At 46.0% G+C, this 10,684-nt stretch overlaps 1 protein-coding gene and 2 non-coding genes across 3 annotated transcripts; all 3 read right to left on the bottom strand.

Annotated features, from left to right (window-relative positions):
* Positions 1-5,681: 5,681 nt before the first annotated feature.
* RPL27A (ribosomal protein L27a) lies at positions 5,682-8,008 on the bottom strand. Its single transcript, XM_055143395.1, has 5 exons — positions 7,991-8,008; positions 7,576-7,639; positions 7,194-7,269; positions 6,540-6,714; positions 5,682-5,857 (listed from the first exon to the last, which is right to left on the bottom strand). Exons 1-5 carry the CDS (start codon positions 7,991-7,993, stop codon positions 5,729-5,731), a joined length of 447 nt encoding a protein of 148 aa, XP_054999370.1. The 5' UTR covers positions 7,994-8,008; the 3' UTR covers positions 5,682-5,728.
* LOC129406325 (small nucleolar RNA SNORA3/SNORA45 family) lies at positions 5,950-6,080 on the bottom strand. The gene has a single exon (XR_008630932.1). It is a non-coding gene; the product is annotated as a small nucleolar RNA SNORA3/SNORA45 family (small nucleolar RNA).
* On the bottom strand, positions 6,899-7,026 carry LOC129406326 (small nucleolar RNA SNORA3/SNORA45 family). The gene has a single exon (XR_008630933.1). It is a non-coding gene; the product is annotated as a small nucleolar RNA SNORA3/SNORA45 family (small nucleolar RNA).
* Positions 8,009-10,684: the final 2,676 nt, after the last annotated feature.

Raw genomic sequence — 10,684 nt, 5'->3', positions numbered from 1 at the left:
TGAAAGGCATTGCTCTCATCTTTGAGGTGTTCAGCATCTGTAACATTTAAACTCCTTTGGCAGAACATGCTATATTTCCTAACACTATATATAGATATGTAAGAAAGACATGACCAGATAAAACTAATCAAAGATTGCATGTTAAAGAACAGGGTATAGCAGTCTACTTCTTGTATAAGCACAAAGATGTTTGCCTAACAGAATGATGTAGTTGAATCTTGCATTGTCTGCACAAGAGAATATTTTCCTGAGAAACCAAGTTTGCTGATTCCTTCCCCATCTAGGTCACCTGTAGACCACATTTACATTGGTGATTCCTCATGTCTTATCTACACACCCAAGGTCTTTACAGACCTTGAAAATTCCCAAGATGAAGCACTAAACTGGGAACTCCTCCCATTGGTATCGACTCTGGGTCTGGTAGGATTTGTACCATAAAGTATTCTGTGCCCTACCACCTGAGCTTTCTATACAAAAGACAGTATTGCATCCCAAGTGCCTCATTTTCCATCCCCACAAAGGCTTGTGCAGATCCCTACCTGTCTGTCACTAGGGGTTACTTTCTGCCCCATAAAGAAGTGGGTATGTATTATCAGAAGACAGTCATCTCTGCCGAAAAAGCCTCCTCCATAGTTAGCCTGTGGTTTTCAGGAAGAGGCATTGAGTGTAAGTCCAGTAGTAAATTAAGATGGGGGAAGTTACCTCTAGAAATCATCACTGCTAACCCATCTTGGGCTTCACCACAATCAGAAGTATAATCTTTAATGTTTCCCAAGGTGCTCCTTTTTACCCTTTCCTTTTAAATTTTTTTTTATTTTAACAAATCACTGTGAAATAGTTACACACTTAGAAACTTTTATGACTCTGTTTCAATATTTGAGTACTCATCCCTCCACCAGTGCCCATTCTCCACCACCAATGTTCCCAGTATCCCTCCCCCCGGCCCAACCCTTTCCTACCCTTTATTAATGGAGTACCAAAGAATCCTTTGATGTGATTGAGCTTAGATTTTTAAAATCTGGCATAGATTAACCCAGGGAATCCTTTTTTCCTACTAACCAGAGCTGGCACATAATAGCATGGAATGAGTTGCCAGGGCCAGTACAGTGACTAGTATGTGCAAGAAAAGTCTTGGGTGTGTTCTATCTTGAGGGCATGGCTTAGGGTTGGCAAAAAGTGTTCAGGGCTCTCTCCCAAGTTCTGCTTTCAGGGGCTGGAGAGATAATACAGTAAGGCATTTGTCTTGCATGAAACTGACCTGAGTTTACCCCCAGCACCCTGTCCTACAAGCCCCACTCATCCCTAAACTCAGAATAGGAGTAACTCCTAAGTGCAGCTGGATGCAGCACCCCCCTCCCCGAAAACAACCCAAAACAGAAACAACCCCCCCCCCCGGCAAGTTTTGCTTTCATATCTCTCATCTCCTGATAGATGGTTCTCAATCTTTTTAACACTTATAGAGCAAACACTTGGGTCTGATAAAAATGAACTTAATAGACTATATACACATATATATAAAACCCCACTAAACACATTTAGACTATGATACAAAGTGAGAGAAATAAAAGTATTTTCTTATAAAGTAGCAAGTATGTCAATATGCAAATGCTAGGACACAATAGTATTAGAAGACACAATGAAGTCAGTTTACTCCTGTACATAGAATCACTGAAGAACGCAAACATAAAAATGTGCTGTACTAGTGATTGGGATTCTACTTGGATGTTACTATTTATTGGTAAGAAAGTTTTCTAAAATGAACATGGGGGGGGGGCTAATATTCTTAAGATAGTGTGAGCATCCTGTTTAGATAATTGGAATCCTAGAAAACTGCAAGTACAGGAAAACTAGAGTAAAACTCTTACAAGACAACCTGACTATGGAGCTGGAGAGATCGCTTGATGGGCTGAAGCACATTTTGTATGTGGGAGGCCTGGGCTTGATGCCTAGCACTGCATGGTCCCAGAGCACCACTGGAAGCAGCCCCCAAGCAGAGTTGGGAACAGCCCTGTCCAAAAAATAAAACCAAACACAATTGCAACAAAAGTGAGCTTCTAAGATTTTTCTTTGTGTTGAATAAATACTGCAAGACATCTAGAAATACCTGATTGTATCATAGCCATAATTATGACTATTTCCCCTCTTCCCAAGAGGATTTTACCACCATAGAGAACAAATATCGTCAGAAGTGCAGTTTAGGTAAGGGTGAGCAAAGCACGCGCAATATGGTTACCAGCACCAAACCAGAAGCCCCTGGGTAGCTGATATGGCTCAGAAACAGAGAAATAAAGTCTGCATAGAAACAGTACAGAAGTAGTTTCTAGACAGTGTAATGTCATACATCTGAATGTCTTTGCATCTGGGGATGCCTGTAATTTAATGAGTTCATAAATACTGGGCCTGGAGAGCACTCAGGTGGCTGAGGGGAGGCCCTGCACCTGAACACGCTGAACCAAGAAGGGCTGTGTGTAGGGGACCTCATGCCATAGCAGGGTGTGGCCTGATGGACCCAGAAATACTGACCCTCCCAATATGGGATGGTATTTATACATACAGTTTTCAGCACTGGCTATGTTGGTAAATGTTTTTTAAATGTTGAGGTATAGGGGCTCATGGATTATTCCTGGTTCTGTGCCCAGCAGTAGCCCCAGTGCTCCGGGGACCACGCGGTGCTGAGGGTTCGAACTGTTGTCAGCCACTTGCAAGCGCCTTTAACCACTGCTCTCTGACCCTCGATATTTTATTTTTTTTTGTCTCGTTATGTTGCCTTTAATTATAAACTATGCATTTGGTTCAACAAACTTTAAAGGTAACAAACATGCATCTCCCACATGCCTAAGGCTATCTCTCCCATTGGCTTTCCCAGAGCATCTCCACTTGTGTAAGATCCTTATTTTCAGCTCATGGCTGTGTTCAGGACACAGCTCATTTCCTGTTCTAAACAGCCGGAGGATTTGAAACGCAGGTTTTTGTGCTCTCCAACTGCAATGCAGGCTTCTCACCCCGCCCTCTGCGGTTGCTGACTGTATTTCCAGTTGTGATTGGAGGATATACGTGCACCACCAGTGACCCCGGAACCAGAACCTCTCACACACCCCCGGAAGTAGTCCAGAGGGGCGGAGACGCAGACTAGCCCATCATCTGATCTGAGTGGGAGGGTGGAGCCCAGCTCTGCACTTCAGACGCCAACCTTCTGCTTTGCAATAGGCCATTATTCTTAAATTTCCAGCAGAGCCAAGCTTCTGAGCTTTTCATGCCCGGAACTAAGTGCTCATTGGTTAGGTAGCCAAAGCAAACTCAACTTCTAACTGCAAATAAGTCTATTTAACAGTGAGGACACCTTCAGCATCAAGGCGCAGCGGTTCAACTACTCGAACAACTCCTGTGTTTCAACTGAAATGTAAGGCATACTTACATTTAATCTGAAATGAACGCCCTAGTTTAGACCTGTAAATAACTGCTAGGTGACATTTTAGAGGGTAAGAGGTTCAGATCATGGGTTCTAAAAGGGTTCTAAAGATGCCCCCCCACCAACTTATAAGGACATCAACCCTATCTACACTGCAATCACTTTACAGTATTAACCTATTTACAAAGCTAGTCAGACCAATTCTCATTAAGCCAGTCTCACGAAATTGTGAAACTCTTTAACAGTTGTCATTGATTCCACAAAAATAAACAGTTATTTCAAGTCTTTTCATTTCAAAGCCACCTTGTCAACCTATTTTTTTCTTAAGAGGCCTATTGACCCCTACAGAGGAATCAACACGTCTACATTGTCACTAGCTAAATATTGGTCAGTGAACTGAAGGCTCAAAAATAACCTAGTAGAGGCTGGAGTAAAACAGTGACTAGGGCGCTTGTCTTGCTTACCCATGCTCTATTCCCAGTGCCTCATATGGTCCAGTCTCCCAGGAGTGATCCCTGAATACAGAAGCTCTGAGCACCATCAGATGTGGTCCCCCAAAACAATCTATATTCTTTCCAGGGCGAGAGAGGCTACATGGTATTCAGAGTGGCTTGAAGGGGGCAGTGAAATAAGGGGCAAAAAAAAAACCTTGCATGTATGTAGCTGACCTTAGTTCTGGTCTGCACATCAGCTAAGAGCACAGCCCAAGGTGCCCAACAATGCAAAAAATACAATCACACAATCTGCTTGGTTCTAATCTGGGCTATGGCAAGCTTTAATTCCTAGGGAGGAAATGGCAATAGAAATGGAAAATCACTTTTTGCCCCTAAATTTTACATTTTAGACATAACCATTTTGCCTGTCACCCTATTCCAGTCACCAACTCCTGTCCATATGTCAAGTTCTTTTTACCAGAACACAATCTCCCAATTAACAGCTCCCCATTTGCTAGTTTCCTAAGCATGTTTTTTCTTCCCTCTGCCTGAGAAAATGGTATCAGGGTTTCCCTGAATGCACCATTAATTTACTTATACAGCAAACCCAATTCTTAAATAGGGACATTTATGGCAATCTTTAATGTGTGAGAAAACGAAACTAAACTAACACTTGCTAAATTTGGACCTTGACTTTTTCAAAACCGAATTTTAATTTATGTATTTCTTTTCCTTTACTATTTCAACAGGCATTGGTCAGTACTGCAAATTGTAGACCCACCCATTATAGGTTCCTTATCTTCCAAATCAACTTTCCTACTAGTACCATACAGAAGAGAGGATGCAAATCCAAGTAATTCACTTATTTCTTTCCACAAAACCTAAGTAGTGTTTGAAGTTTTAAATGCCACCATATTTCTTTGGTCAAGGTTCTAGTTGGCAAGTTTCAAGGACTATCAGGATCGTGAAGAATCTGTAATATTGAGATCTAGTTTTATATGCAATCATTAACTTTTTGCGAGACATAAATGTTAAAACATTTCCCCACTGGATTAACTCTGGACTACAAGAAACTTGGCTCACATTTTACTGGAACACAAAGATACCAATGCTTGAGAAGCCATAAACTTTGATGGCTTTTAAGAATCCAAACCATGGGGCCAGAACTATAGTGCAGGGGTAGGGCGTTTGCCTTGCACGCGGCCAACCCAGGTTTGATCCCTGGTACCCCATAAGGTCCCCTAAGAACTGACAGGAGTAATTCCTGAATTCTAAGCCAAGAGTAATACCTGAGCATCACTGGGTGTAACTCAAAAAGCAAAACAAAAATAACCCAAATCACTAACAGATTTTTAAAAAAGGTTCTGGTTCAGTAATTAAGTTCTGAAGAACTGCCTCAATGCCACCACTGCCCCAATCATTAAAACGTGATGAATCAAAACTGTGAGGGACTGGAAAGAGTACAGAAGGCCTTGCATGTGGCCAACCTTAGTTCAACCCCAAGCATGGCCCCCCAAACTTAAAACCATGTAACGTTAAAATGAGTCTTTCCCTTTAGAGCCCCAATGAACCCTGTGGTACACTCAATATAATTGAGCATCTAGTGGCTATCAATTTACGTTCTCCCACTCATTATTCTCACTTTAAGAACGGTTTAGAAACTCTCACTTTATAAATGGTTCACATAAGGTCAATGCCTCTATGTGCTGGCATTTGTCCTCATATTCTTGAGAACAGACTGGAGTCCAAGAAGCCCCTTACCCTTTAGTCCTAGAACCCATTAGGTTTCCATATACAGGTAGGGATAGAGGGGTACCAAAGAACCTACATTCAGACAGTAAAAGAAAAGCAGTGTAGCATTTAATGATCCTTCTTTTAGCTGACTTCAAGCTACCAGGACACAGGCCCCTCCCACTTTCTTAATCTTCTCCTCTGCTCTTCTGCTGAAGAATTTGGCTTTCACGATGACAGGCTGCTTTGGGAGCTTTCCCTTCCCAAGAACTTTGTAGTAGCCCTAGAAAAGAGAAGAGATTTACAATACACCACTGTAGGCAGCAACACCCCAACACTAGATGCTTGACTTACTCCATCTAGGAGCCACGAAGGGCATGTTTCTGACCTGGGCACTAACGGAGGCACTGGTTGCCTCTGCCAGTGAATCTAGATCAGCGTATTCTCTCCGAGAACTCTAGCACACCAGGACAAGCAAGGTGTCAGGATGTGACTCTAGTCTCGGCTAATGCACAAGTATCTCAATTATCAATTGAAAACTAAAAACCAGTCTCAGCAATATCCAAGAAATCTGATTATTAAAACCGCTCAAAAGATGCTAACTAGATTGAAAGGGTCATAAAGCCTAATTGAAGGCTTTCTCAGCTTCATGGGACATCTGGATGACCCAGAACCAGGAATTCCAAATGAGACCAGACTGACTAAGTTTCTGCTGAAAGCTGGTGAGTACAGAAACCCATATAAATTAGGGCACTGATCACTGGAGTGAGATTACCGATTTGAGATAAATACTCCAAGTTAAAAAAAAAAAGGTAACAATTACTCTTCAAATAGCATGAACCACAACCGAACACTCAATGTTATACATTGAATCAGTTATCTGTGAACATTCTACTTACAAGTATGATTTCTATCGAGGGGATGCAAGACCATTAAAAAAACCAAGAGTAATTCAACTAGCTTACCGATCGCACCACATCAATGATAGGAGCTGCTCCAGTCTTGTTTTTGGCAGCATTAACTCGTGTCTGCTCACTGACCAAGGTCCACAGTTTGTCAAGATTGACAGTTGGGCAGAAGCTTTGATTTCTCTTTAAGTGATAATGCCTCATACCCACTTTCCCAAAGTAACCTGGATGGCTGGGGAGGAAAAAAAGAAAAGACAACCTTTTTCAGTAACTTCCATCCATTAAAAAGGTCAAAGTATTCTCAGCAGAAAGTCGCAGAATTCAGATCACCTGACAGCATTTCATAGAAATCCGACGAGTTCTTAGATCTATACCATCTTCTCACTCACCGGCTTAAGGGACTCAGTCTACCTGGCACATGTCACTAACCCGGTGACCGACTGTGCCATGAGGGCCACAGCCAGTGAATAAGGTCAGCAGTTACTCTTCGAGGACTCTAGCACACCAAGGCAACAGGATACCTAAGCGTGACTCTAGTCTCGAGCACAGGTTCTCTGGCCGTCACAGCAAGTGTTATGTCCGTAAAACCCGCAATAAGCATGGCTTAGGAGTTGTGGGCGGCTCACTTTGCGGCGAAGGCGTCCTGGGCCAACCCTCCGCCTCCAAAGACCGAGACCTCAGCGGGAAGGAAAGCAGTCCAAGAAAACTCACTATTTGTCAAAGTTGATCCTGTGGTGATGCATGCCACCAGCATTCCCCCGACCTCCAGGGTGCTTCCGGTGCTTGCCTGTGGAAACAAAGCCACGTGGCTCACGGCGCGGTGTCACCGCTATTCGCAAAACGCTCCCCCCTCCACCCCGCACCCTGGGTTTATGTACACTGCAGCCAGGCGATAAGGACTCTCGTTCCAAGGGCTGCGGCACGGGAGTTCCTTCCCGCTTCCAACTCCCACTCCCCCACCTCAACCCATCCCTTCAATTGCTGACACGAAGCACTAGAGATGCTCCCAGAATCCTCCTGGCTAGCCATTAAATCAAAGCCGGTTCTCGACCACACTCCTCTCTTTAGGGCCGATCCGAAGCCCGGGGCTTACCGATGCGGCCGTGGCCGTGGCTCACGTGGCCCCTGAGTTTTCGGGTCTTCCTCAGTCTGGACGGCTGTGTGAACAAAAGCGTTCGGTGACGATTAAGGTTTAAGATCGTGGGGGCCGGGGGGACTGTCGGCCGGCCTGCAGGGGCCCGAGGAGCCAGAGGCCGAGGGCCCGCCAGGCGCGGAAGCCGGCTAAGCAGGCCCGCGCGGCCTCATCAGGGTGGCGCCCTGGCGCCTCGGCCCGCGCGTGCGAGAGACCCGAACCCGGCGCCCAGCTCGCGCTGCATTCCCCGATCCGAGCCCATGCTGGGTCTCCGGCCGGCCGCGGCGGCCCGACGAAAGGCTGCCCCGGGAGCAATGAGGGCTGCTTCTCGGCCTGCACTCGCAAGGAAGCAGAGACGCGAAAACGAGCAACCTACCATGTTGGCCGGCGAGACGAAAAAGGGCGGACCTAGCGAAGTCTCGCGAGAGGTACCGGGCTCGGGGGGGCGGGGCCAAGCCTCACTTCCGGCCGGGGCGGGGACGTGTTTCCGTTGCGGCTCTCTCGAGATCGCGGCCCTTCTCTCACTCACTTCCTTTTCCTGGGGTGTGAGTGGCCTTTGCCGCCGCGCTCCGCGTCCGGGTGTCTCGCGCAGCCCAGAACTTTTCCACCGTGAGCCGGTGCCGCGCGCAGGCTCGGAGGCCTAGAGCTTTCGCGGCGTCCGGGGCGTGTGGCGCTGGTAGCCGGACCCGTCGCCCCCCCTTGTCCTGGGGAACCTGCCCGGGACAGCGCGTCGTGACGCGGCGCCCAGCCTCGTTCTTTGGCTCCGCCCCGGCGGTCGCGGTCCTCACTCGCCCCTTGCCGCAGTGAGGCGTTGTGCCCACCCCGAGAGCCTTGTTGTTTCCCTTCTAAATCCATCCCTTGCCGCCTGCCCTTCTCCGCCCCTGAGAGCTGCTCTCTGCCCGCGTGCTGCTGGCCTCGGACTTCTCGGTTTAAACAATGAGAGACCTATAAAGGGGGTTGCGATCTCTCTCTCTCTCTCTCAATGGCTAGATTATAATTTGGGACCCAGGATGTGTCCATCTCTCTTCCTCTAGGGAATCCCTGCTCAATTCGAACCCAGTGCAAGCTTCTCTCTTGAAACTTTCTGAATGTTCGTTAGATCGTAGTTCCTCCCCACCCCCTCCCTACTTGTACCACCAGAAAATCGAGTACAAAGATCGTACGTCCTTAGTGATATGTATTGGCCTGCCCTGCTGGATGAAGTTCCTTAAGGGCTGCAAGATTATTTTACCTTTGCAGACTCAGTGCTTGACTTGTAGCACATGTTCAACAAGTATTAATGAAGATGCCATGTCTTTGCCACGCTTGTATCACTAACAACAAAAGAGATATCCTCCTGCCTTAAGTCCACCGTGCTCAAGATCTGGTCCTTCAGTTGCTCTGAGCCCTTATTTTCCGTGCACTATTCCCTTCAGCTAACGTCTTAAATTTTTTACTGGTCTTGCTCTTCCGTTTATGGCCAAGCATCTTCACAAAGTCTATAAATCCTGGCCAGGAGCCTGAGCAATAGTACAGTGGCAGGACACTTGCCTTGCACGCAGCTTACCTGAGTTCAATCCCTGGCACCTTTTGCCCCCCCCCCCCCCCCCAGTATAGAGCCAGGAGTAAAATCCTGAGAACCAGCGGGGTTCTCACTTTGTTTAACATGATACTAGAGAGTATCATGTTAAACAAAGTGGGTCAGGAAGAGATCAACAAATTTTGTATAGTTTCATAAAGAGTATAAAGAAACAAAACAAGAGAATAGACAATGACTCCAGAAAATAAGCCCTGAGATTTTTTTTTCCCTTTTTGGTCATACCCATTGATGCTCAGAGGTTACTCCTGGCTCTGCACTCAAAAATTGCCCCTGGCAGTGCTTGGGAGATCTTATGGGATGCTGAGGTTTGAACCTAGGAGGACTGAACCTGAGTTGGCTGCATGCAAAGCAAATGCCGTACCCGCTATACTATGGCTTGGGCCCCAAGCCCTGTGATTCTATAGTCTGCCACGGGCAAGGGGAAGAGAGGGATCTAGGGTAGAGGGATATTGGTGCTCTGAAAGTGGGTGTGCTGTGAGAACATTGTATGCTTAAAATAGTAATAGGAATATCATGATATCTCAATTTAACTTTTTGGTAAAGAAGATAGAAAAAACATCCTAAGAACTGAATCTTCTTGAAAACAGATTCATTTTTCTCATTTACTCTATATTTGGGGGAGTTGTATCAATAGTCAAGTCAAAGAGAACTGAACATTGTCCCGAAGCCTTTTTTTTTCTCATATACTATGATTATATCCTCTTATTCTAAATCTCCCAAATCTACATCCTATGTTTAAACCCTTGATGCTATTCCTCCACTAGATTCTATCATCTCTCTTGTGTAAAGTTGCAACATCCTCCTTGCAACTGTTTCTTTCCTTGCATTGAACCACACCTGCGTGTATTTGGAGGTTACTCCCACTGGTTCTCAGGAGACTATACAATGCCAGAATTTGCAAGGGTTCCCCCATGCAAAGCACATGCCCCAGTGCTTCAGGCTATCCCCTCACCCTTAACCTTTGGACCCTCATCTCCCCCTCCACACACTTTTTGGGTCACACCCAGTGATGCACAGGGGTTACTCCTGGCTCTGCACTCAGGAATTACCCCTGGTGGTGCTCAGGGGACCATATGAGATGCTGGGAATCGAATCTGGGTCAGCTACATGCAAGGCAAATGCCCTACCCACTGTGCTATTGCTCCAGCCCCTGGACCCTTTTCTTATACCCCTCCATTCTTTACACTTCAGACAGGTAAATCTTCCCCAGTTTTTTATTCTTCCATTTAGCACTGTAGCACTGTCATCCTGTTGTTCATCGATTTGCTCGAGTGGGCAACAGTAACGTCTCCATTGTGAGACTTGTTACTGTTTTTGGCATATCAAATATGCCATGGGTAGCTTGCCAGGCTCTGCCATGCGGGCAGGATACTCTCGGTGGCTTACCGGGCTCTCCAAAAGGGACAGAGGAATCGAACCTGGGCAGGCCGTGTGCAAGGCAAACACCCTCTAGAAATAAATAATTGTAATTCTAAACACCTGACTTCCGTT

The sequence above is a fragment of the Sorex araneus genome, chromosome 6 (assembly GCF_027595985.1).
Source record: "Sorex araneus isolate mSorAra2 chromosome 6, mSorAra2.pri, whole genome shotgun sequence".
Taxonomy (NCBI): Eukaryota; Metazoa; Chordata; class Mammalia; order Eulipotyphla; family Soricidae; genus Sorex; species Sorex araneus.
The sequence above is the reverse complement of the archived record's forward strand: the minus strand, read 5'-3'. Positions and strand labels throughout refer to the sequence as shown.

Coding starts and splice junctions, on each gene's coding strand:
- RPL27A (XM_055143395.1), bottom strand. Junction 6,715..7,193: donor AGGATCAACTTTGACAAATA/GTGAGTTTTCTT, acceptor TTTCCTCCCCAG/CCATCCAGGTTACTTTGGGA. Junction 5,858..6,539: donor TCATTGATGTGGTGCGATCG/GTAAGCTAGTTG, acceptor TCTCTTTTCTAG/GGCTACTACAAAGTTCTTGG.